We start from the raw sequence: 26,455 nt of genomic DNA on the forward strand, positions 1-26,455 counted from the left end.
CTAGACCAGGTTGCTTCAAGCCCCACCCTGGCCTTGAACACTTCCAGGGATGGGGCATCTGCAACTTCTCTGGGCATGTTGTCTCACCACCCTCATCATAAATTTCTTCTTTATTTCCAATCTCAACCTGCCCTCTTCAACTGAAAGCTGTTGTTCCTTGTCATATCAGTATGGACTCTGATAAAATGACTCTTTTTTTCTTATAAGCAGCTCCATTTTGTTATTGAGTGGCCACAATAAGGTAGAGCTGGCTGAGTTCACACCCCAGATTAAGAGAGATTGTATTTGAAAACAATAGTCTCATTAAAGAAATGGCAGATTTCTGGTTTATGCATTCAAGGGGGTGTGGAGGGTTTTTTTACTTTTCCATTTATTATTCATCTTTCAGTCTATGCATGGCTGGGGTCCTAATGGTTGAATGACTGTCTGTCTGGGGAAAAATAAAACTTCTACAGAAGTTGTGAGTTAGAACTTGCTGTCATATGTGTTAGAAGTAAGATGAGCTGATGTGGATCACTGCTGCAATGTGTTCACAACTTCCAGCTGCTTTCCTGCCACGTCTGGAATGAACTGGTTTCTTTTTTTGAAAAATCACTTTTTCTTGAGAACATGTAGATAGTGAAGTGCAAAAGATTCTGTAGCACAAAATAAATATGTTACATGTCAGCTCAGGATCTAGGCCAAAGGCAGATATTATAATTGCTCACTGTGTTTTGTTTTAGTTTTGTAGTCTCCCGTTTTCCACAAAATTGAAACATGAACATATCTATTACTGTTTTGAAATATAAATATGAAATAATACTTGTGTAAGAGTGTTAACTCAATGGTGGCTTTTTTTTTGCCTTTTTTTTTTTTTTTTCTCAAGAAGGTTGAAAATTGAGGAATCTGAGTTGTGTCCAGATATCAGTGTGTTAGTGTTTTGAAATGCCAGCACTGAAATAACTGGTCTGTGTTTTTTCATATGTCTAATATAAAACAAAAATATTTACTGTTTGAGGAACACTGAATGTAGCTGTCTGTGCTCAAATGAAGATAATATATCAACATCTGGTAACCAAATTTGTTAGATCTATTTATTGAACAATGTAAATCCCTGCAGATATATAGAACTATGAATGCTAAAATTAAAGAATTTCAGTGTTTCCTTATTGAATAATGTCATGTTCAAGAACCGGTCCTAAATTTTGTGAGTATTTTTTATTTTAAATCTGTTCTTCCATTTAATGTTTCTGGGGGGATATAGTGAAAAGGATCTTCATACCATTAACTCTTCCAATTTTTTGTTTCACTGAAAGTGAAGGAAAGCTGTGAACTGACTTTAGTTGGGATTTCATGATCAGAATAATTTTACTAACTCAGTCATCCAGTGATAGGCTAAACAGGAAATAAAAATCAGTGTGATTCTAGAGCAGAGAAATTGCTAAATGAAATTATGGAAGTGGCTGTTGCTGAGGGCAGCTGGAGGTGAGTGTAAGTGAGATGCTGTGCCTGCTACTGTGGGAAAGGGCAGTAAGGATTTATTTCTAGGAAATAAATCCTAGAAACACTGTGGGACTACTAGAAAGTAGAAATGTCAAATATTATTGCTAACAAAGGCCAAAGAGGAAGTATCTAAGTTGTATAAGTTGGTAAAATACTATTTCAGTGGGAATAAATTATTAGATCAGTGCTTGGGAATTCCTTCTGAGCATTCACAAATGTTTTGAGTCTAACATTGTGTAGCATAGTTCTAAGTGGCATTAGATTTTGGTGTTACATTTTTTGGAAAATGTTTTTACTTACATAATAAATTCAGGATTCAGGCAATGAGATGTTAATCACAAAATTCAATACTTTAATAGTGCTGTAAGTGGACACTGTAAGGTAGACTTTGCATTTGCACATTTTTAGACATTAACCATCATCAATCATTACTCCACAGTGTTTACAAATCACTTTAGCACCTTCTGACACTTTTGTTAGAGGTTTTTTCTCCCCTTCTCTAGTGTGTTAATAGTTTTATAGAAATTGTGCTTCACTTTGTATTTTCTTTTTCCTCATACACTGTACTGCAAGTGTAAGTAATGAAATAATGTAATGAGAGAAGAGTTAGATTCCAACAAAAACAGCTTTCATGACAATATCCTCAAGAGATGATGTGGTATGTGAGTTAGATTAGATTATTCTTCCCATTTTGTCGTGAAATAAAAGATAATAAATGAGTTGCTGGGATTTACTTTACTTAGTCTAGTCCATGGTACCCAGATATAAAAGCCTTTTTTTAATGCAGAACCTACAAGATAAGTACCCAACTTTGGGAGTAAAGGTATTCAGAATTTAACAATCTAAATTACTTGTGTGTTTAATTGAGAAGGGTTAACTTCTTCACTGGATTCACCACTGCCTGATTAATAAATTCAGGAAAATCAAACCTAAAGTGATTATGAAGATGAAACAAATACTTTAAACTTTCTTGAAGAAGTAATAATCTGGCAAGAAAATGTTTCTTTGAGAGCAGGGCACATTGGACTCAAGTGCATAAATGAGCATTTTGTTGCTAAAGCCTTTTTGGAAGTGACAGTAGCAACATGTGGCTAGGCAACTGGATTTGCTGGGTGTGTTTACTGCCAAAAATTAAATACCAGTGTGTTTGATAAAAATTGCAGTTCATAGGTACTTAAAGTTTTTCTCAAAAACAAAGCAAAAAGAAATTCAAATGCTTGAGTCCCTGTGATGCTTCAGTACTTGTGTACTGCAGTGTCATACTCTGAGGGGTTATTGGCAAGGACCTTTTTATTCCACCTTTCCTGAAAATAAGACACCTTAACCCTGTTCTAAAGTATTTGCACAATCAAAGTACTCAAAAATTTTGGAGACAGATCTGTGGGAGGGAGGTTCAGTGCTTATTTGTGCATGCTATCAGCCTGGATATATGGACTCAGCACTGTAAGAAGTTTTTTTGGCTTCTTACTCAAAAGGGGTTCTTATTGAGGACACTCTAATGATTTCTTACAGGGACAGATGTTGGCACCATGGTAGAGAGGAGAGAAAATAGAGACAAAAAATACCTTTCCTATATTTTAGAAAATAAGCTGGTAGTCAAGGCTGACAATGGGCTGACAAACCCGATTTGGTAATGTTTAACTTGTTATAAAGGATTATAAAGGAAATAAAATTAATCAGCAGTCTGGTAGCAAAAAGAAGGGGAGTTGGTAGCACCTGAAATTTGGCTTGCAGAAGGAAGTCCTTAGGCAAAGAAGCAAACAAGGGAAGTGTTCTGGAGCCATGAGAAGTCTGATTTGATGGTAACATATCTATGAATGTGATAAAATAGGGCTGGGATAAAATATGTAGCATAATTGTTGTAATTATTAGCAGTTGCACAGATTCTTTAATTTGTAGGTGAGATAGTTGTAGAGGAGAAAGGATGGAGAACAGACCCTCTGTGCAGTTTCTTCAGAGGCTCTGGAAGCAGATGGAAACTCTTCAAAAGTAGTTGATTAGGTGTTGAAAAGTCCAGGAAAGAATAAAATTTCAAAATCAGCTTCATTCAGTTTTGTTCAGTCCTGTGTCTGGTCACCAGGGAGGAGCTCAGCACCTCCTGTTCCACTGCTTCCCTTTTGGAAGGTGTAGATTGTGCTGAGGGCGCCCCTCAGCCTTCTCCATTCCTCTGATGTTTCTGTTGGACCCATCAGATAAGCCTCAGTTGTCATTGGTGGTATGAAGTGTCTTAATCTACTTGATTGTTCCTAATACATGAACGGTTCTTGAGTGCTCATCATCTTTGACACAGTTTCTGATGCTCCTCCAGTTATTTTATGTTTGAGGGGTTTTTTTAATTAGGAAATAAGCTGATTTAGGAAACAAGTCTGTGAATACACACAGTTGAGTAGTGGAGTTTTGTGTATACTCATGTTTTTTAAAATTGTATTTTTTAGTGTCCTGATCTCTGGACCAATCTTAGTTCTAGATGTTCTGTAGGCAGTTATAGTGCAGAACCTATTGGTTTGTGTAATGGTAGGTTATATAAATTTATATGTAAGTAGGTATTAACTCCCAAGTTTTCCCTCCTGTAAGTTCAATTTTTTTAGCAATTTTCTTTTCTAAAACATTCAGGTTGAGATTCAGCTAATAATTAGAGTAGGCATCTGAACCTCTGTTGCAGTTTATTGAAAAATAGTGGATGTATTTGTATTTGTTCCTTTTGTTCTGTAATTTGTCTTTAAACCATTGGCAGCACTATCTAGTGGGTTACTGTAAGAACAGCTCTACCATGAGGAACTTCTTCAGTTACTCTTGATTGTGTAGCAAAACTTTAATGTACATGTGCATGTAGACATTCAGATGTATGAACTGATCTGCTCTGGTGATTGAGGCTCACTCTGGGAGGTTTCCTGATTGTGGGACAATTGAAGTACTTCAGTTATGCTAGACCTGTTTTTCTGAGTATTTAGTTTTATTAGGATTCTTCCTTTGAGATTAGAGTTGGGTTCAGCCTTTCAAGTGATACCTCTTTTAAAACCTGTTCTAACTTTACTGAGCTCCTATTGCCCTTTCTCAAGTGTTTTCTTTTTTGATAATTGTGTGTTTGCTCTGACTCCCCACAGAATTGCTGTTTCCCAATATAATAAATGCACATTTTACTCTTTTAAGCATTTTTAAACATAATTTGTGTAGCTGCCCTTTTCAAATTAAGCAATACCTGAACTGATCTGTTGTTTTTGCAGAGGTGTGCAAAGGTTCCTGTTCGAGTGGTTCCTCTATATTTTGAGTCTGTTCATTTTAAATGTCTATCAAGCTTCTTTAGTTCCCCTATAACTTCTTCAAAAATAACAATTCTTAAATTAAAAGGATTTACAATTTACAAACTTTTATACAAGTTAAAAGAAATAATAGTTTACACTTTCTAAAAATTTCCTCTTAGCATCATAACCTGATACAACTCAAATCAGTGTGGTGCTGATTGAACTCTTCTGTCACTGGGTTTTCTGTCTTGGTGCTTTTCCAGTCTCCTCCAGCCTGGTGCAGTAACCATGAGAACCATACAGCTCAGGTTAAGAGGTCCTGAAGGAGGAATGAACAAAGTTATGAAAAGTTAGGATCCTAAGTTATCTCATAATACAAGAGAAATATTATTTCCCACCCATCACCATTCCAATCCTATTAACTGTTTTTTTTGAAATGCAGAAAGACCTCATCACATGGATCTGGTTTTCTAATTACTTCTCAAGAATAAATATATGCTAGCTTGAAAAACTGTACTTTTTTTCTTCCCTTAAATGTTTTTCCATGTTTTTCAGCATATCCCATTTCCTGCTTTTGCACCCTGCCTGAAGGATGCTGCCATGATTATGCCTAATGATTCTTGAATCTTTTTAGTGACAGTTTTCTTATTTTTTTTACTTGATATTGACTATATTCTATGCCACTAGGTTCATTTCCTTTTCTCTGGCTTCTCCTGGAAAGTATCACATTTGCTATTTCTTTATATTACTTCAGCAGGCTGTGTCTGGAAACTTCACTGCTCACCCCTGCCCCCACAACAATGAAGTCAAATAAGCAGCTGGTACTCTGTCCTGAGGAGGCATTCTACAGATTAGCCAAAACCAAGTAATAAGCACAGTTTTAAATCACTTACTCTCTAGGCTTGTTTAAAATACTTTCTGGCTGTGTTTTGATCAGTAATAAAATTTATAAAATCTATCCTGGTTGTATCTTTACATATTTTCATTCCTCATTCAGTGATGCAGTTTTTGAAACACTGCTTATTTGTGGTAAAATGTTTGTCTTGTTTTGTGATTTGTTTATTGATGTGAAATTATACAATTTGTATGAAATGGGATAGGAAATCATAAGGCCAAATCTGGATCTTTATCATGCTGTTCAAGTTGGAAATTTCTACTGAAATCAGGACATTTTTACTCAATTACAGCTCTTGAGATTAATTAGATAATGGCTTGGTAGGTAGAAAGATAGGGTAGAGCTTGTGCCTTGTTTCCTTCCATGTATCTGTTAGAGTGAAGGGTCTGACTTCTTTGGAACAATTCTATTTGCCAACAGCAGTCATTCAGACTCAAATTATATCTCATGGGTTGAAATTATCTCCTTAAAAAGGAGTTGTCTATTAGCAATGTTTTAGATTTCTTGTTTAAAATAATTGATGAAAATGTCTCACAGGTTGTACCTCTAAGTCTCTGCCTTTACTACAGGGAAGTAGGAGGAGAAGCCACTTCTAAATGAATCAAATGTTTTTTGAAAGCTGGTTCAACTGAAGTCTCATATCTTTCATCCATATGTTAAGTGTCCAAAGTAGTGGAATGCAAGTTAGTGCCTATCATGCTTTCAGAATTTTTAGACCAAATATACTGTTATTTAGTATTCTTAAATACATATAGGACATCAGGTTATATCCTATAATCACCCTGCACGTTTTATTGTGTTTGGATGTTTCCTGAAACAGATGGAAATCTCTTCAGAAGCAGAAGAAAATGTACTTTTTGTGATGCACTCAGTGTCTCACACACAGTGTGATTTTTGAGTAGTGTTCAGAAGCTTTCATGGGGTCAGAAGGGAGTGGCAACTGATTCCTCTGTGCAGGGTTTGAGTATGATATAGCCTGATGCCTTCCAATGAAGCTGTTACTCTGTGCTTGTGATTTCACATACTAGAAGTCCAATTCCAGTGCAGGTGACTGATTCCATCAGATTGTTTTGGGTATGCCTGAGTGTGTGAGAATGACTCAAGTCAGTGCAAGGCTCATCACTGAATCTCATGTCTAGTTTGTATCTTCCAGCATTTTTTGCATAACACGTGCAATCGGATTTAAGCCTACGGAGAAAGGACAAACTAAATCCCTTCTAGACTTTTTCTGGCTGTAGCAAAGCAGAACTGCTATGATGTGGGGGAGGGAGGTGTTGGAAGGGAGGTCCTGGGTATGGTGTTTAATGGTCAGTGATCCGTGTGTTTGCAGGGGCCGTGGGGGAGTGCCTCCACCACCAGCAGGAGTGCCCAGAGGGGCACCAGCTCCCCGGGGAGTCCCTCCCAGCAGAGGACCAGTCAGTCGGAGCCGGGGACTTCTGGCACCCAGAGCACGAGGAGTTCCTCCCCCAGCAGGGTACCGGCCCCTGCCGCCGCCCCCAGCACAGGAGACCTACGGGGAGTATGTAAGTGGAGCTGTGGATGTGCTGTGCTTGGAGCCTGTGTCATTCTGGAGAGGGCAGATCCCTTCAGAACTCTGTGCAATCTCTGTAATTAGCACCTAGGGAGGTGCTACACCCAACATCTCTGACAAATGTGGTCATCTCTCTTTATCATGTCAGGCTGGAACTGTTTAATTAAAAAAATTTTTAAAAATCGGGTTATATGTATACACCATCATAAAAACATTTACAGTGCATTTGGCAAAATAGTTATGTGCCTCTTAAATGTTTAATTTTAGGTTTCTGCTTTCCAAAAAATCTGAAAAGTCACGATTGTTGTAGGCTTTTAATTCTCAACTAAAACAGAATCATATTCTAATCTTCCTTTCTAAGCCTATCTTTGTGGTCATATAGAGGTTTAATGGTCAGACATATAAAGCATTTTTATGAAAGCTTCAGAACTAATCCGAAAATTTTAACAATGCACCATGTATCTCAATAAGCCATACATACTCATCTGGATTTTATTGTATTAAACATTACAATCATATCAAAATACTTTTTATGTTGTATTTGAAAAAATTATGCAGTTATGAATTGTTAAGGAAAACTTAAATTGAACTTGCAGAGCAGTAAGATAGAGAAAAATGATCATTAAGTCAAAACTATAGTGATAAAAATGAATTAAGTCTTATAGAAAAATAATACCTTCAAGGACAATGCTTTTAATACTAAAGGTTTTAGTGTGCCCTCTTTACAGCCAAGTGTGTCTGGACTTCATTGTTTAGACTAGTAAAAAAGGAGATTCAGTGTTCCTGAAAATGTCTTTGCTACTTATATTTTTTTTTGCTTTTTTCTAATCCTTTCTTTCACCTCTCGTCTTCCAAAGATCCCTACCAAAACCATCTAAATCAAATACCAGGTGTTTTCCCTTCTGGCAGAAAAACAGTTGTCTTGGTTTTGGACTGGGCACAATGCCAGTGCCTCCATGAAAACACATCCACGTGGTGCCTACTGTGAGATGTGACCAGAAACAGAGCAAGCAAACACCAATTTAGGAATAAAAGGAAAAAAACTTTATTAACACACACACACACACACACACACACACACACACACACACACACAAAGAACAGAATGGAAATCTTTCAAACACATTTCTCCTCCCCCTCTCAACCCACATTACAACATACAATACAAACTCCAATCTTCCTTCAGTCCCCATCTCTCAGGTGTTAATTCTCAGTCCATTATCCTTCTTCTAACAATCAATACATTCTATTAAAGAGGAAGGAGTCTTCTCCTTGTGCCATTTCTTGACTAACCCCTTTCCATATTCCATGCTCTCACCATGGAAATGGACCAGAAGATTGCTTTTGGGGTTTCTCTTTTGAAGGATACTCTGGTCAGTTCCACAAAACAACAGTCTCTCCATTTTTGGGATAACAAAATCCCCCCCATTTCCCCCGGGGCTAGGGCTTCATGACAGAAATCCTCTCATTTCTGATTTCTGCCTACCACTACTCTTCACTGCCTTTCTTGGTCTGAGCCATTGCTTTCCCCCCAAAACCGCAGTCTCTGTGTTACAATAGAAAGTTAGTCCGTCCACAGCCGAAAAAAAACTGCTCCTCCGTTTATCTCTTCCCAAGTAAATTCTTCTCATTAACTCCACTACTCCCTACTCACACAAACCTCTCATTTCACTTGACCATTTCTTCTTGTTCTTATCTCTGTCCTCCGGGAGGATCAACGTCTGGAAGGTTTCCATCGTGAAGGAAAAAAGTTAAAATCATCTCTAGGTGCCGGACTCTCTTCACACTCTTGGCCGACTTCCAGGAGCTGCCCGGCGCATCTTATCTCTTTTCTCTCTTCTCTCTCTCTCTCTCTCTAGGAAGCGGGGTGAGGGGGGGGGGATTTGCTCGGTGCTTTCACTACTTCCACCCCTCCATCCTTTCACTTCCCCCCCCCGGTCTCTCTCTCGCTCTCTCTCCAAGATCCAAAGCCTCCGGCCTAGCTCACGCCGCCTCGTGGCCTTTTCCCCTCCCCCACCCGGCCTACAGCCGGAGGGGGAGAGAGAACTGACCTGATCCCTTTGCTGACCGACAAGCAAGAGAGCGTCACTTCCTGGGAGTTCTACCTTTATGCCCTGTGTTCTCAGAGGCGGAACCATCTCCTCATTGGTCCAAACAGGTGCCAATATTCACACCTGAGCCCCCACTGGGCTAACCACTGTCTCCAAAAAAAAAACCACTTCCTTTCAAACCACGACAACAGTTTTCTATATAACACTTGTAGATCTATAAGGGAAGAAGTTCAATGTTGTTAATGTAAACATTTATGCATATAACTGAAAAAAAATCAGAAGAAGTTAATGTAGTTCATCAATTTTGAGGAAGAATACTTTAACAACATGCCTAAATTTCCCCTGGCTATTCTTGACTAGTCAAAGTGGATACTGCAAATATGTGGTTCTCTCACAATGCTGTCCAAGGAATCAATCCTCATTGTACACCTGTTTCCAGGACATTCTGGAACACATAGAGAGATGGTAGAATAGAAACCTCTTTGAGTAATTTCATATTTCTTTATGATCTGCTATTCATAGAATGTGTCTATAGAAGGGGTGTGGAAGTAACAGCTGTTTGCCTCAGTGTCCTGAAGTATGCTTCACTTCTGGGAGAATAGTTAGAAAATAGCACTGTACAGAAAAATAGTGTTGTGCTAAATAACTTCTAAAAAGAATTTTCTTTAGAACTGGATCACTTATCTTCCAAAAAAGATACCTTAGCAGGGATAGATATAGTTAGATAGATATAATACTTAAAAATGTACTTAAAAAAGCAGTCCTAGCTGTTTTGTTTTTTTTTTTTTTAGAAGAATGTTTAGCAGGGACATAAGCCATTGGTGTGTTGCACACTCAGTGTTAAATTTGATGCTTGGTATTTTTTACCTGCCTATTTGCAGTACATTCTCTAAGTGCCTTTTCTCTGTCTTTTACAGGTTAAGGGAGCATGGTCTGAGTCTTTAGTAGTATTTCTGTGCCTTCTTTACTAATTCCTGCTTAGTTATATCTAATACTAAAGCATTAGTTTGCCAACCTGAGCAGAATAAGGTCTTGCTGATTGAGAAGTGTCTGTAGAATGAGAACATCAGAAACACCGTGGGGTACCAAAAGCTATTTTAAGCACCATCAAAGCTTTGGAGACTGAGATATCCTCAGAGGTTACAGAGAAATCTTTAGAAGTGTATTGGGTTTTTGTGGCCAGGTTCTGGTAGCAGAGGGGGCGCAGGGTTGGTTTCTGTGAGACGCTTCTGGAGCAGTCTGTTCCTAAAGGACTTCACCCCATGCAAGGTTCCTACACTGGAGCAGTTCATGATGAACTGCAGCCCTGGGGAAGGCTCACACTGGAGAAGTTTGTGTTGGACTGTCCCTGTGGGAGGGATCTGATGCTGGAGCTGGTGAAGAGTAGGAGGTGTCCTGGCCCTGGGGAGGAGCAAGCAGGGACAAGGTGTGGTGAGTTCACCACAGCCCCCATTCCCATCTCCTGCATTGCTGTGAGGGAATGAGTAGAGAATTTTGGAGAGAAGTTGAGACTGGGAAAGAAGGGAAAAGTGCAGGGGAAGATGTTGCTAAATTGAGTTTTTATTTCTCATTATCCTACTCTGATTTCATTGGTGATAAGCTAATTTACACCAGTTGGGTCTGTTTTGCCTGTGACAGTAACTGGTGAGAGATCTTGAGCCATGAGACTTTTATGGTTTCTCCTCCTGTCCACCTGAGGAGGGGAGTGACAGAGTGGCTTTGGTGGTTACCTGGTGTCCAGTCAGGGTCAACCCTCTATAGGAAGACTTTCCATTGAAGGTTGGAAAGTCCTGAGGATTCATGAAGGTTTTCATTCCTTAGGCTTAGAAGCCTTTGCTTTTTACTCATGAAACTAATGTGAGACTGTGCAAGTCCAGGAGGAAGCAAACTGTGTGTGGATGGAAGCTTTGAACCACTCACTCCTGTAACTGAATATCTCAAAGGTGATTTAGAGCTTTCAGTATGTAAAGTCCTTGCCCATTTCCTCTGAGCACTGTTAAAACTGTCTTGTAACAGACAATGAATTACAGCTTCCTTTTTCCTTCACTCCTTTTGCTAATTCTGTCTAGTCCTTGAAACCAGTGAATTTTTAACATCTGGGATGTTAAAACTCAGTTTTGCCTCCTGCTTATCCTGATATCTCTCCTTCCTCTGCTTGATTAAGTAGCTGTTTTTTTATAAATAGTTATCTTCAAAATGGAAAAGGGAATGCCTATTTCATTCTGAAAAATTGGAAGGGTTACTTCTGGAGGCAGTATTTCACATGGGAAAAATATCGCAGGCAAAAAGTCGTTCATTTGAGATGCATTTTAATGTAAAATGAAGAAAACTGTGTGAACATTGCTGTCCTGTGTTTAGAGCCCACAGGGAAGTGTTCCAGAATCTTGCCCATTACAGAAAGCTCTGCTCAGAGTGAGCTGCTTCTGTCTTCTGTCAGCTTTCTATGGTCTGTGCACTGGTGGCCTTTGAATGCTTTGGCTTTCTCTGCAGAAGTCACACAGCATACTGGGCTAGCAGCAATAGTGGCACGTCTTTGCAGTTCAATATAAGCAGTTTTCCCACTCCACTGTTGCAGTCTCACTTATGTATGAGTCTCAGCTGCAGGACTCATTCCTCCTGAGACCCCACCACACTGTTAGTAGCATGATGAAGCTCTTGAAGCCACTAAATGACAGTTCCTTATCATTTTCTCTGAAGACTGACTCTTTAATAGCTTTAGCACCAGCTTATGTAGGAAAAATTCCAGCCTCTACAGCCAGCCAGCTTTATAATCACTGTTCTGAAGTCACTGCTCTGGTTGCTGTGATAAACTTTCTCTGAACACTAGCAGGACTCTCATTTTTCTTTCCTCAGCTGCTTAGGTCAGGAGAAAACACGTTGTGACGTGTGAAGCATGGGCAGGATTATTTTTGTAATAGTTGGATGAGGGAAGCCATACTAGGTGGATGCTACATTTGTTGAAGAACTTACAGATGGTTTCAGCAACATTTTTCTCTTAATTAAATGGGGATTTTTTTCTACTCATTGAACTATACTGTGCAATAGAGAAAAAAATATGTTAATGGATTTTTAAGCTGACAACTTATTCCATTACGATAAGAAATAGAAACTGTATTTAAGTACTAGATGAAAATTTTAAGCTTTTCTATAATTTTCCAATAAGGAAAATAGTAGCAGTGTAAGGTCAATTCCTTAGCAAATGTTGAGTCAAACATTGGTTAGAACAGAACTGCTCAGTCTCAGTTACTGCCTCATCACATTTGTTGCTCTTGGCCTCGTCCTGCTGTTGTCTTCTTCGCAGCTTCCAACCTCTGAGGCTTTTTTCCAAATTAGCAACACAGCAGTGGGACTGAAGCTTTTTAAGACTAGATTTTTATTTCATGCTGTTTTCATTTTATAAAGGCAAATATTCTGCAAATATTCTGCCAGTCTTCTGTACTTGACACAGCATCTTCACAAATACATTCATGCAAAGTCCTATTTTGGCTGCTTAATTGTGTTAAATGCAAAGGGAATTTTGTCTGAGTTCATAATCACATTTTTAGGCATTAAGAACTTTAAGCATGGATTTAAAACCTGTTGCTCTGGCAGTATGGAATGTCAACACTAAAAAGTAACTCATCAGTCCAGCATGTTGTGGCCAAGACTTGCTTCAACAGTACTTTGGAAGACTGTCAGATCTGAATATTCCTCCCTGTTCTGGAGAAAATTTGTGTCAGAGCTTTATTTCTGGTTTTGGCCAATTTATTTATGTTTTCTGGTGTTCAGACAAGGTTAACTCAGGGGCAGAGTTTTCTGATGCACTGACCACATGTGTAATTTCTAGCAGATAAAGCTTCAATGACATTGCTTTTGCATTAAGAAATGGAACCAAGTTGGGATGGTTACCAATAAGAGACCAGGGGAGCCTTTCTAATGTTAAGTAAATTTTAACTTGAAAAAGAGCACTGTGTATTATTTCCAATTAGATTTCAAAATTATTTTAACTTGGATACAGATACAGGCCACTCAAAAAGATGTACAGAACAGTTGGATACAAAAAAGTTACTGATAACAAGAAACTTCAAAACCTATTCTTTAAAATCTACATTTAGTTATTTCTTCTTTCTGCAAAACCATAAAGTTTAGGGATGTTTATAAGCTTTATAGTTCCTGAAGCATTCATTTGTGGATATTTCCAGACATACATTTCTTTAACTGATGAGCAAACAGACCTCAGACTCAAGATTGTAGTTCTCACACTAGGTCTGTATTGTGAGACTGTAATTAGCACTGTATGTGTACTGTGAAGTGCATGTGTATTACAGGTATTACAATACTATGAGACTATGCTTGTCCTGTTTCCCATGAGAAATGGGGAAGACCCAAAACATTACCATAACCTGCTGCCTAACGAGATCTCACCCCAAATAATGAGCAGATGATGTGTTACTCCGTCTCTCTTTGTAAGTGAAATCTCAGTATTTTTCTGGTTAGTGGAAGGCCTGTGGTTCAAATTCCTGTTACAAGTATTCATATTCCCTTGGTTCTCTCTGGAGATGATGTGCTGGCCACCAGGATACTGTCCCAGCATACGCACCCCTTTTCTGTACTTTTGGATTTGCAGGAAATCCTACAAATTTGGTAAGCCTGAGGGAAAGTTGATTTACAAATAATATTTTTCAGGATGGCTAAGAAATTAATTTCATGATCCAGTGAGTATTACAAAATATGAATGCAGGTATCCATTAGATAAAAGAATAATTGCGGTCTTACTGTTTACAGGGGAGAGCCCATTCCATCGAAAAACCTGTATCCTGTTATTTAGTTCACTTCCTTAGAAAACCAGTGCAAATTCTCTTTTAATCTCCATCCTTAAGCTTGAATTCCCTGTCTCCCTATTGAGATCATAATTAATTTAGATTTTGAAAAACTGAAAATTAGGATTAATGTGGAAGCAATTTCTTGTAGCTATTAATACACTGCTGATTTTGAGTGGTGAACTGTTTTTAAAGTAGAGTTTTCTCATTAACATTCACTTGCTGTTTGGGGTTGAAGAAGGTAAGATCTGTCGGAAAAAAAGAGAAAAATCTTTGTATACCATATAAAAAACCCCAATTTTTTTATTTACAAATAAAGGCTTCTTGAAGTTCAGATAGTAAAATATCAGTAAAAGTCACGTCTAGTCCAGATGGCATAAGACTTTGAAAAGAATTTAAATTCTTGAATGGAGTTCAAGTATAATTTCAGTGCCACTTTGCAAGATTTACACCATGTTTTAATTTCCCTTGGTCTTGTGAATGTTGATAGCTTCCTGATGATGTGCAGCATTTTAAATCAGTGAGTTTATCTGCTTAGTTGTTTGAATGTGAAGCTTTTTGTTTGGGTTCCTGGAAAGGGCTTGAATTAGCTTCAGTCTCTAAGAAGCAGAGAAATTATCTTTTGTCCATGCTGTCCCCGTTCCCCTTTGTGGATAATGTTGTGGTTTCCATTTAGGTATTGTGCCATTTTATAAGCAGTTTGTTCACTGAGTTCTGGCTTTTTAGAAGGGCTAACAATGTTCTTAAATTCAGGGGGAATTTGTGTAAGACGTTTGGAAAGCAAGTTCAAAACATGAAAACATTATTTCTTGGCTTTTCCTTCCCAATACAATGTTCTTATTCAAAGTACATAGGACAAGCAAGAAGAAGTAAATGGGGGCGGGGGAGGGGGGGGGGAGGAAAAGATTTCATATCTTAAGCCCTTCAAATAACTGCATTGTTTAATTTCAGATCTTGTATCTTCTCTGGGGTTTTCAGGATGAGATGGAGAGAGAATGCAAAATGTTTCTGTTTTCCCAGAACTGGGATGGCATTGGCTGTAGAAAAAGTGGAGTGCTTTGGAGAAAAGGCTGAACAGCTTTTCCCCTTGCCTAACTCAATGTTCACCTATAAAGTTCCTATAAAATTCCTTCCTAAGTATTTTAGTTTAAGCTGCTTATCTGAAACTTGGTGTTATTGAATGAATCCTCCTGATTCTGGCACTGCTCCCTGCTGTTGTGTTTAGAAAACCAGACTTGTTTTGGTCTGATAGTAATTTGGTTTAAATGTTGCTGTCTATATTCATTAGCAACTCCTTAGGGTTTTTTTGAGTTGCATGAAAAACAATCCACTCCGGCATCTCTCATTCTATTAAAACCTTATTTGTTCTGGTTGGATATGCACTAGGCTTCTTCTGGATGAAAACAGATTAAAATCTCCGAAACAAGAGCTTACAGTCTGTGCAGGTTTGCTGCTAATGTCCTTGATGTTGGTGCTCAGACCTAAGATGGTTGTAGCTACCCATATGTGTTCTGATTGCCCCATATTCCCTGTTGATTAAATGAGGGGGGATGTTATTCCCATGTAACAAAATGGCTGTTCCTTCCCTTTACAGTTCTAATTTGCCAAAAGGAGTTCATTGCACTAATGTTGTTTTGTGTTGTCTCCTTCAAGTTAATCTCTGCATAAACTTTTTTTTTTTTTTGAATTTGAAAGTTTTATCTAAAAGAAATATGTTAATGTGCTCTTCCAGTGTTCAGGGATAGTGTAGTAGTGTAAGTATTAATTTCAGAGAATGATGAGGAAAAGAAGCAGTGTAAAAAGAAAACATTTTAGCTGTAGTGGTAGTGTCCTTATTTTTTCCCCTTGGATGGATTTCCTTAGATGGGAACAGCTGGAAAATTGATTTCTTAGTGATTTCATGATCTTTTTTCCCAGCTCTGCAAATGGCCTTTCTCTAAAAGCCACTTTTACCTCTTCTTTTTCCCTGTTTCTCTGTCTTGTTCTTTGAAACATTGTTCATTTTCCTTAAAGAGGGTCCAAACAGTAGTCTGTCATTGTCACTGCCAACAGATTCCAATTTAAAACCACCATTTCCTATTCTCCACTTGCAAGGGTTTGTTCAGAGTACTATTTTAATTAAAAAGCACTGATGAGCAAGGCTTAGCGTGATTTATAGTGTTTTGGGGAGTGCAGAGGTTGTGGCAAAGATTGCTTTTATCATTTTTTGACCCATTATAGTAACTTAATATATTCAAATGGTTCATATTTACACATTGCCTTTGATTCCATTAATGAAAAATGTCTGTTCTTTACACGGAGCAATTACAGCTACCAGTGCTGCTCTTTAGATTTATTTCACCTGTGGGCACCATCACTGAGACCACTGCAAGCAGAAGCTCTCTTGAAGTAGAAACACTTATAGGTTGGCTTAATAAAGGACTTTATTATTAAGCTTTGAGATTTTAGAGAGTAATTTCATATTCTTTTCAGATGATCTCTGTTGTAAATCCAGCTTTTCTGTTCCTTTGGGAGAAGATTCTTAAGCCTGAAATCAAGGCAGTTGCTCTTGATACCTTCCTGGTGGATACTTCAAATGTTGGGTGATAAATACCTGTAGTTTGAAAGGACTTCAGAATTTTCATCTCTTTTTCCCCCACATTTCTGTTGTAAGCACCGAGTGTCAGCACACTTGCTGCCTTTTGATCAGACTAATCTGATAAGGGTCAAGTTTTCTGGGTTATCTTGAAAAGCAGAATAATGAATAACAATGGAAAGGCTTCTGTTCCTGGCATGAAGACATGATCTGGTGTGGGCTTTTGGGTTTTGAAGTGGGAGATGGAATATGGGTTCACCAGTAAACTTTCTGATATCTGGATGCATTTAGGAAAAGCTATTCATAGACAGATGTAGTATGAATAGAGAGGGAAGTCCATTGTATTACATTTCATAGATTGAAGGAATACAGACACTGTCATCCATGTGAAGAAGAATAATGGCTTTAAATATGAAAGTGAATGCTTTTATAAGTACCTGAAAGATGCCCAAAAATCAGCAGGAAAAATGTAATGAGAAGGTTCCTATGAAAGTATAATTCTTTTTTTATTGCATAGAAAGAAATCTATATAGCAATGCTTGGGCTTAGTAGAATGTACTTAGTACAAAGGTGTACTTCAGTACAGGCTTTCTCTGTGTGTAAGTTCAGTTCTGTCCATTTTTATTATATATGTGTAAAAATGATAGTTATTTTCATTTGAGTTAGCATGGTATTTTATAGCACTGAAATGTGCCAGATGGCCAGAGATATTTCACCTAAATACTAAATAAAGTTAAATAAAACATTCACTGAAGCCACTAGAGGTCTGATTCAGAAAGAAAATACTCAAGTAGCATTAATTTAATTTAAAATTTAAAAAATTCTGTCTTGGTTCACCTTATTTGTAACCTCCTGAAAGAGAAAGTTTTCAAATACTGCATGACTAAGAGCAAATACTGTCAGACCTAGTTCAGGGAAAGCCCTGAAACATATTTCAGCTGCTCCTGCCTAATTGCTACTTCAAAGGAATTGTGCAGAGCAAACACATATTTTGGAATTTTAATATCTTATTTCTTAACAGAACAAGCTATTGAGAGCAAACCCATTTTATTTTTGCATCTTGTTGCACATATTTATCTTGTTTTTAGTGTAATCTTTGAGTTTTGTAACTATAAATATTAGGGGAAAATTCTTTCCTGTGAGGGTGGGGAGGTTCTGGCACAGACTGCCCAGAGAAGTTGTGGCTGCCCCATCCCTGGAAGTGTTCAAGGCCAGGTTGGATGGGACTCTGAGCAACCTGGTCTAATCTGGACACATGGAGGTTGCCCCTATCCATGGCAGGGGGTGGAACAAGATGGATCATTAACATCCCTTCCAATCCAAACCATTCTGTGATTCACTGAAATACATCAATGAAAGATAATAGATTTATTTAAGTAGATTATAGTAATCTCAAAAGCCCAGGTTGACAATTTTAACTCTGACAAGAGTCCCACATGTAAACCACAAACCAGATATCTTCCCATACAAGGCTTCTAAGAACCATCATCAACAATATCATAATGCAGGGCTTAATTTTGGCCATTGTCAGCTTATTACCACATGGAGTGGTGAACAGTGATGAATCCTGGGCAAAAATTCTCTGGAAGACTAGTGCTAATAAATGAAGTAGTTCAGTCTGATAAAAATTGGACCTCCCACATTTTCCTTTTGTTCCGCTGAATATCTTTTGAAGGATCTTCTCTTTTCAAATTTATTTTGTTCCTCTGTTTTCAAGAAGTCATAGAAACACCATAACTTCAAAGCAGTCTCTTACCATCTTTCTTTCATGATCCATTTTTTCAGTGGAATAGTTAACATAAGTGTGAATGAGAGAACTGATTGCTCAAGAGGTTTCTAATGATTCCTTAGGGGCAAAGCCTTCCTAACACATTAAAAGGTTAATTTCAGTCCTCCAATTTTATTTGTTGACACTGCTGGATGTTCCCAGTTTGAACTTTGGAAGGGATGTGGAAGGGATTTTGAAGTTTTAGTGATGGCTGTTTCACAGTTGGGAGAGTCTATGAGAGGAGCCCAAATGTCATGTAAATGTTCTGGAACAGAGCAAAGAAATTGGCTCAGGCAGTTTCTGCTCTTGGTCAGGGTCTGTATTGTTAACAGATGTCTGTGTATTGCATCAATAAGTAATAAAATGCCTGTTTGGAATAACTGCCAGGAGGCAGTGGGGTTTAGTCTGTGGCTTATCAAGAAAAGCCTTATCTGATGGGCAAGAAAATCCTAAGAGTCTGTTTTAATTTTTAGTTTCAGGGCAGTGAATTACTGAAAGACAAAATGCATTTCCTTTTATGAGTGACTATTTATTCATGGATCCCCATGCAACTGACAGTTGAAAGAATCCTAGTTTCTTCTTCCAAACCACTAAATAAACTCACTCAACTGTGCTGGCAAATGTTCACAGACACCCTTCACCTAATCACTGCTGGGAAACAATCATGAGCAGTGATCTAACAGTGGTGAAGCCCTGTTGATAGGCAGGTTGCCTGTTTTCCATAGAAGCAATTTCAAATGACTGAAAAACTTGTTAAAAACTCATAGGAAATTAGGTTTTCTGTCAGTTTTTTTGAGGATGTCGCTGCCTTCTGCTATAGCAAGGTGTCAGATTCCCATCATTGGAGATGTTTTCTGCTAGAGTTAGACAATCCATCATTTGTCATTCCTACCTGAATTGATTGATGCTGATTGTTGGTTTTGTTTTCTGTCACTGCTGAAAGATCCTTAAACATTCCATTTGTGAAAATGTTGGTTCTTTCATGAGGATTTATCCTGGATTTATCCTTTAATTGCTACTGCTGGATACACACTTATTCAGAAAACACCATTTATATATATACACACACACACACACACAGATGTTTATGAAGGATGATTCTCCATCTTCAAAGTGTCTTCTCATTAGGTCATTTTCATCTGGCAGCATACTCCTCAATATCCACTGAGGGCTTTGGCATATTTAGACAGGATTTAGATATTAGGGTAGCCTAGGAATCAATGCAGTAGATGTGCCATTTCTGCTTTTCCTGTGTTTAGCTCACTTAGGTGTATTATTGGACAAAACAGTAAATTGATGACAGTTCTTCAGATTTGTATAGCTGATCCTTTTCTGTGAAAACACATAATCACTGTCACTTATTTTTATCATAAACTTCTATATGACTGGGGTTAATAGTTTCTTCAAATTGGAGTTCAAATAAAGCACTGCTTTGAGAAGAGAGTTACATTGTATACTTAAATAGTGTGAATAATGTGGAAAGAAGTAAAAAATCCTTACTTATGGTTTCTTGTTCAATGCTAAACTCCCACAAGTTGAAGTGTTCAGAGGGCATTCAGAGTAGTAAAATTATCATTCGTGCTAGTCTTATTTCTAGGCAAGTCCTTTCCTATCCAAAGTTACATAGAATTGAATTTATTGACCAGAAATAATTCAGCTACCTAAGTCACTTGTAAAATATTTATTCAGATGTTTTGATTCCTGAGATGATTCCCAGAGCTTTCTTGAAGATCAGTAGTTCAGTCAAACTCAAGAACATGGAGACATGAAATGTTTGTACTGTCATCTGCACAAGCCACTGTTAACTAAAGAAAAAAAATCTTTCCAAAGCACATTGCCAATAGCTTAAAATACCTTTAAAGAAATTATGGTCTAATATGTATAGTAGGAGTAATCTCAATATTCAGATTTTGCCACTTCATGGCATACATATTTTTACATACATTTCAGGAGAGTATTGTCTTTCCCACGTAGAACTGGGCTGTTCCTGGAGTGTGCTTGAAGTTAATATTGCATCTTTTGTGTCATTTCAGGAGTATGATGATGGCTATGGAGCTGCTTATGATGAACAAAGCTATGACTCCTATGATAACAGCTATAGCACTCAAGCACAAAGGTAAGCCTCCAAATCAACTGTAACTGCATTTGAAAAATTCTGTGGTTGGCCAGTTAATTTTACTTAGAGTTTTTCAATTTCATCTCAAATAGTAAAAATTTTATGAGAGGATTTTAGAAATAACCCCCAGGTTACTTGTCTTTAATATCACATAAGTATAAAAGTTAAATTTCTGAGAGGCTGAAAAGAAACAGAACTGAGAACTTGTAATAGTTTTAGTGATGCCAAATCCTAAATCAAACTTATAAAAAATTCAGAAAATTCAGGGAAATTTAGTTCAGATTTGTTGTGGGGGGGACGAATGGGTAAGGATGAGAGAGGACTAAAAAACAACTTTATAGAAGGTATTAAATTTTCTGAAACACAGCTGATTAAATTTTCCTACTGCTTTTACAAATTTATATTCAAGCATTTTACCTGTATTTGACTGTAAAAAAAATACACCTGTCAGTTTGGTTTACTCCTCTGGAACTCCTTGTGACAAAATTGAATCTCTTGTCATTTGTTTTCCTTCTCCCACTTCATTGTCAGCAGTATTTTTAAGCAGTTCTGATTTTTTTTTTTTTTAATTTTGCTTTCCTAAAGGAGTCATTATTTGGCAACTCCATGAATAACAATATGACCCAACAATGGGAAACATGCTGTGAAGTAAAACTACTTCTTTTATGTGGTTTGAACTTCATGGCAAAAATCTCATTACAAATCTAGCAGCTTGGATGATCATCTCCACTTCTGGAAACAGAACTTCTGTCTGCCTTTTACTGAGCTGTAATTTATTTTCATTCTTTTTTTCTCAGACCAAGCATTCATAACTTGCTCAGTAGTAGATGTTTTAATGTCATTGACAATGTCCTGAAATTCTATGGCAAAATTATGACTTGCCTCTGAGGTAGGGTTACTGAGGTTCCTGTTGATAAATCTCTTGTAGTGAATTAAACTGAAAAGTGCATTTGCAGATTTATTTTACCTTCTGCTAAATACGTGAGATTTATAATACAGCTTTATCTGAAATAGTACAGAATTGTTCACAGCAAAGTTGAGAACAAAGCTGTTTACACCTGGCATCTGCTCTGCTGTACTGTTGTCTCACCCAACTTCAGTTTTGTTGTGCAAATGAATATTTTTCTGTGCTCAACAACTTAGTCAATGTAAAAAGCATAGTGGAAAGTTCAAGTGTCCTTATTGTTGAGAACTAAAATAATGAAATTACCTTTGTGTCTGATACTTGGCTCCCACAGACTCTAAGCTTGATAAAAATATGACTTAAGAAATCTGCAGTGTAGAAACTTCAAAATATGAGACTATAGAGTGTTACATTTCAAGAACAGTTGCTGGTAATGGATTTTTTTTTTTTTCTCCAAAAGACAATTGCCAAAGTAGTGCTCAACATTTATGTTTGCAATTCTTTTCTGCATTCTTGCTTGTGCTGTAGGTAAATGGGTTTATTGCACACAAACATTTGGACTTCATTACAAAGTCATTTGCCTGATGCAAAATTAAACATTACTTGGATTTGTTTTTTTTTTTTTTTTTTTTGCCACATTAAGAAGGTTTTCACTGAGATTTTCTTGCTTTGAACTAAAATTAGGAAAAAAAGCAAATCTCCCCAGGAATGAAATTGCTCTTGTGAAGGATTAATACATAAGAATACGTATAATATTCTTAGATACATTTGCACATGCTTAGCTGTCTAGAAGGAGATAGGTCATAAAATGATTTCTTTATTTGTATTTTACCTGTAGTTTCACTATATATATAGATATTGTTAGATTTTAATGAATTTGTTACCTTCTTAATGCTTATTTGACATTTTTCCCCTAATTTTATTTACTGCTCTGTGAAAAAAGAAAACAAGAAATTTTTCACTTGCACTTTTCTCATGGGATATCAACACTCATTTTTCTGGCATATTTTCTGGCTTGGCAGAAAGATTTTTAGGATAGTATTGGCAGGCAAAAAATAATAACTATAAACAGCCATCTGAGCTACCTAGAGCAGCATTCCTATCTTTAATCTGAATATCAAGTAGTAGCCCATATTGCAAAATATCATTCTGTAACCACAATGAGATACTTAACATATTTGGGAGCATTGCAATGCCCTTACTATGAAGGAAATTAGGGCAAAATGCATTGCTTTCATAGTCTGGCTTTAATTATTCTTTATTTTTTGCCCTCATAAAAAAATTGAAAGAAAATGCATTTGCACAGGGAGAGCAGTGATATATTTACAATGCATAATTTGGTGATCAGCATATGGAAATAACTTACTCTCTTCTTTTCTAAGTTGAAAATAGTAATCTTGAAGTAGAAGTATTTCTACTATGTCTTCTGATACTGATTCTCTAGAAATACTGTGGTATTAGTGATACTGTGTATTACAGAGGAAATCTGAGAAATAGGTAGCAAACTGAAAATGAGTTGCCTCATTAAATTACTTGCAGTAGTTTTTAGTACATAACTAAGTTTGAGTGCAGGAACAGGGCTTAATGCTCTCAAGTGTGCAATGATGATATGTGAAATGGCAGAAACAGCTAAAATTTTCATTTTTTTTAAAGTATTTGGCTTATTTAGTGATTCCTCTGTTAAAGATAGAAACTTGCGATAGAATCTAAAATATATTCAGGAATTTTGTAGATCTCTAAGAGGTTGCATGATAGCAAATCTTTTGCTGTAGGTGTTCAGGAGTGCATTCTCCAAATTCAATCTTCAGCACCACACTGTGTGACTCTCCTTTATTGCTCCTTTAATATGGAGAGTTCAAGTATATTTCCCATAAATGGCCAAATCTGAGTTGGGTTAGGATGAGTGACAGGTTTAGATATGAAGAATAGGAAACTGTGTATTTCTGTGTGCATTAAGGTAGTTGAGACTTTGTTTGTTCTGCAAATAAAATATTCCATTCTCTCTACTAACTTCTTGCTGACACCAAATCCTGAGCAGTTAGGAGTTTAATGGTATTTTATTTGACATTGTGTGAATCCTTCCTTGTGCCTGGCAAGCTGAAGTTTGAGTTAAAACCTGCCACAGCACTAACAAGAGAGAGAAACATGAGAATTTTGAGTTATCTATCTTAATGCCCTGTAATCCTATAAAAAAATGTTGTTATCCTTTAGAAGATTTTATTATCCACTGTTGTATGTTCATGGAACAAAGCCCCAAATAGTGCTTCAGGATGTCCTTTAACAGAATTATTTTTTATAGTTGAAAAGACTTATAACATCCCTTGAAGCTGTACTGTGCTTTACTAGATATCTAATTGATTTTTAGAAGATTAAATTACTTGTATAGTTTTTTGCAGAGGGATTGTTAGATAATTTTATCAGTAGAAACTGGGATGTTTAATAAACTTGATTGTTTAGTCTTATTTTAAAAAAACAAAATTATCTAAATTAAAAAAAAAAAATTGCACTTTCTGAAAATCAGAGAGCAGCAAATTCTTCCTAGAGTAGTTTGGGTTGGAAAGGACTTCAAAGATCATTTAGTTCTAACCCTCTGCCATGGGCAGGACCAACTTCCAGTAGACCAGGGTGCTCCAAGCTCCATCCAGCCTGGTCTTGAAAACTTCTAGGGATGGAGCATTCCCAGATTTTCCAGACAGCCTCTGCCAGTGCCTCACCACCCTCACAGTAAAGAATTTCTTTATAATATCTAATCTAAATATCTCCTCTTTTAGTTTAAAGCCATAAACTCTTCTCCTATCACTTCATGCCCCAATATGCAGTGAGGTTTTAGGGTTACATGATATGCAGTCAAGGGCATGTTAGGTAGTCAGGAATGCCTTCATAAAATTTCTCCTATATAGATATTTATTAATTTCATGCGTGCAGTTGTGTGCCAAAAGCCTTGTCAGGATCTTATGGTAAAATATGAATTAGAGTTGTGAAAGCCAAACTCGTGACTCCTGGTGCTGATATTTGCCTATGTCAGACACATGTAGTCTTGTCACCAGCAAATATGCAAGCTTACACAACTTAGGTGGCTCTTAAAGGACTTCCCAAGCCTGCCTAGAATTGTAATTATTTACTTGGATTTATTTCAGAAAGTTTGGGGTGCTTGAATGGCCTGGTGTTAATGCTAGAACAATTTTCTTACGAAAATTCAGCTAATAGTGTTGTGGAGGAATCAAGAGGATTTAGTTGGATCTTCATTAAAAACTGTAGTTTAAACATTTTCAGCATGGAAAAAACCTAGTTATTTTAAATCTCTGAAATAGGCTTCAAATTGAGCCAAAGTGCTTTTGGTCCCTTAGTGACTCCATACATGATCTGCACAAGTGTTTGCGAGGACAATAAGGAAATGCGAGGCAAAGGGAAATGGATGCTAATAAATCAATTGTCTCTGTCAGCTCCCTGTTTAATGTTCTCTAGAATACATAAGATTTATCACTGAGGAATTGTAGAATAATGGTGGTGTATGGAAACAAAGTCCACCAGGGAGATGTACTACATCATTTGGATTTAGCGCTGCCATCTGCTTAATGGCATTGAGATGACTACAGAGGTACTTATGATCAACCATTCATAGCAGTGACAGATGCTGCAGAGAGTTAACATGCCAAGGAATGAGGTTTGGTGCTGAAATCCAGATTATGTGGCAGGGTTGCTGAGAAAAGGGGGCTGGGTTTCTTACCTCTCCAGTAGCATTAGAGGGTTTACTGTGTGCTTTTAGGTTTACTATTGAGAGAGTATGGCTAATGCAGTTACTGTAGTGCAAAAAAGAATGTGGACAAACCCCATCTGTCTGCTTCAAGTACTCAGAGGTTTCAAAGAACATCTTTAGGCTTGTCTGCTAGCATTTAAAATGGGATACTTTTCCTAGGAAAAAAAGATAAGGTTTTTCTAGATTTATTTTCAGCCTACAACAGAGATCAGAAGCCTAAACTATGAGGAACACACTCTGTGTGCCTGTATGCCAGTGTCTGGTGAGGGACAGGAATGAGTCATTTATGTAGCAATGTCATTTTGTGTTTAATTACAATTCATAATTTTAAAAGTGTTTTAGGTCTTCAGTCGAGGTGATCTCACCTTCACTCTGTTGCAAAATTTAATCTAAACACACACATAAAAATGGGAAAATTTGGACTTGGAGAAATTGCTGGATTTGTTTACAGTTTTCTGCATGGTTCTGTGGTTTCAACCTAATACTGCTATGGATTTCTATTGGCAACAACCATTTTGCCATTGACTTAAATAGTGTTTTTCAACTGCTCTTTGTGCATATCTAACAATTATTACTATCACTTCCAATCATACCAAAATATGATACATTCAAATCCCTGCAGGTTGCTTGTGAGCCTTGGAGCCAGGCAGTTAACCTAATCTGAGCTGAGGGAACTGGCAAATTCTTTTTAGTATACCTTGGTTTATTCAGTGCCACTAAATCATTTCATGGTTATTGCTGATGTGTTGGGAAGTAAAAATTACACACTGCAACTTTGTTAGATCATTTACTTAAATGCATCCAAACATAACTGCCCCTATGGTAAATCCTAGGCATGTTGAAAACATGGTGTTATGAATTATATGATTGTTCAGGTTGGAAAAGACCTCCAAGATCAAATAAAATTGTCAACCCAGCACCACCATGTTCACCACCAAACCATGTCCCAGGTGCCACATCCACACTTTTCAGATTTTCACTGTTTCTTGGGCAGCCTGTTTCAGTGCCTGACCACCCTTTCAGTTTTCCACAGCCTCCTTTAGGGTGTTGTAGGGAGTGATAAGGTTCCCCCTGAGCCTCCTTTGTCGTCCATTACCTTATTTACCATTTATTTCAAAAGTGACTGATTCAAGACAGAAAATTTCTCTGTAATAGGGAAGACTATGCACAAAAACCCTGTGGTGTGAAAGGTTTGAGGAATTTTGTATTTGGTAGCTTATGGTGGTTACCTAAAAATGGAGAAACTGGATGTTGGGTTGAAAAGGATTTAGAAAAGCACTTAGAAATCCAGGAGTGGCCATTGTTCAACTGATGCTTGAAGAATACATCTAAATT

The 26,455-nt window shown here is 37.3% G+C and overlaps 1 protein-coding gene across 1 annotated transcript in view; it reads left to right on the top strand.

Moving 5' to 3' along the window:
* Positions 1 to 26,455, top strand: part of KHDRBS3 (KH RNA binding domain containing, signal transduction associated 3) — an 87,150-nt gene that overhangs the window by 47,055 nt on the left and 13,640 nt on the right. The window contains exons 6-7 of the mRNA XM_009088286.4: positions 6,950 to 7,142; positions 20,377 to 20,459. Coding sequence (XP_009086534.1) covers positions 6,950 to 7,142; positions 20,377 to 20,459 — 276 coding nt within the window. The remainder of the gene's footprint in view (positions 1 to 6,949; positions 7,143 to 20,376; positions 20,460 to 26,455) is intronic.

Source organism: Serinus canaria, chromosome 2 (genome assembly GCF_022539315.1).
Source record: "Serinus canaria isolate serCan28SL12 chromosome 2, serCan2020, whole genome shotgun sequence".
NCBI lineage: Eukaryota > Metazoa > Chordata > Aves > Passeriformes > Fringillidae > Serinus > Serinus canaria.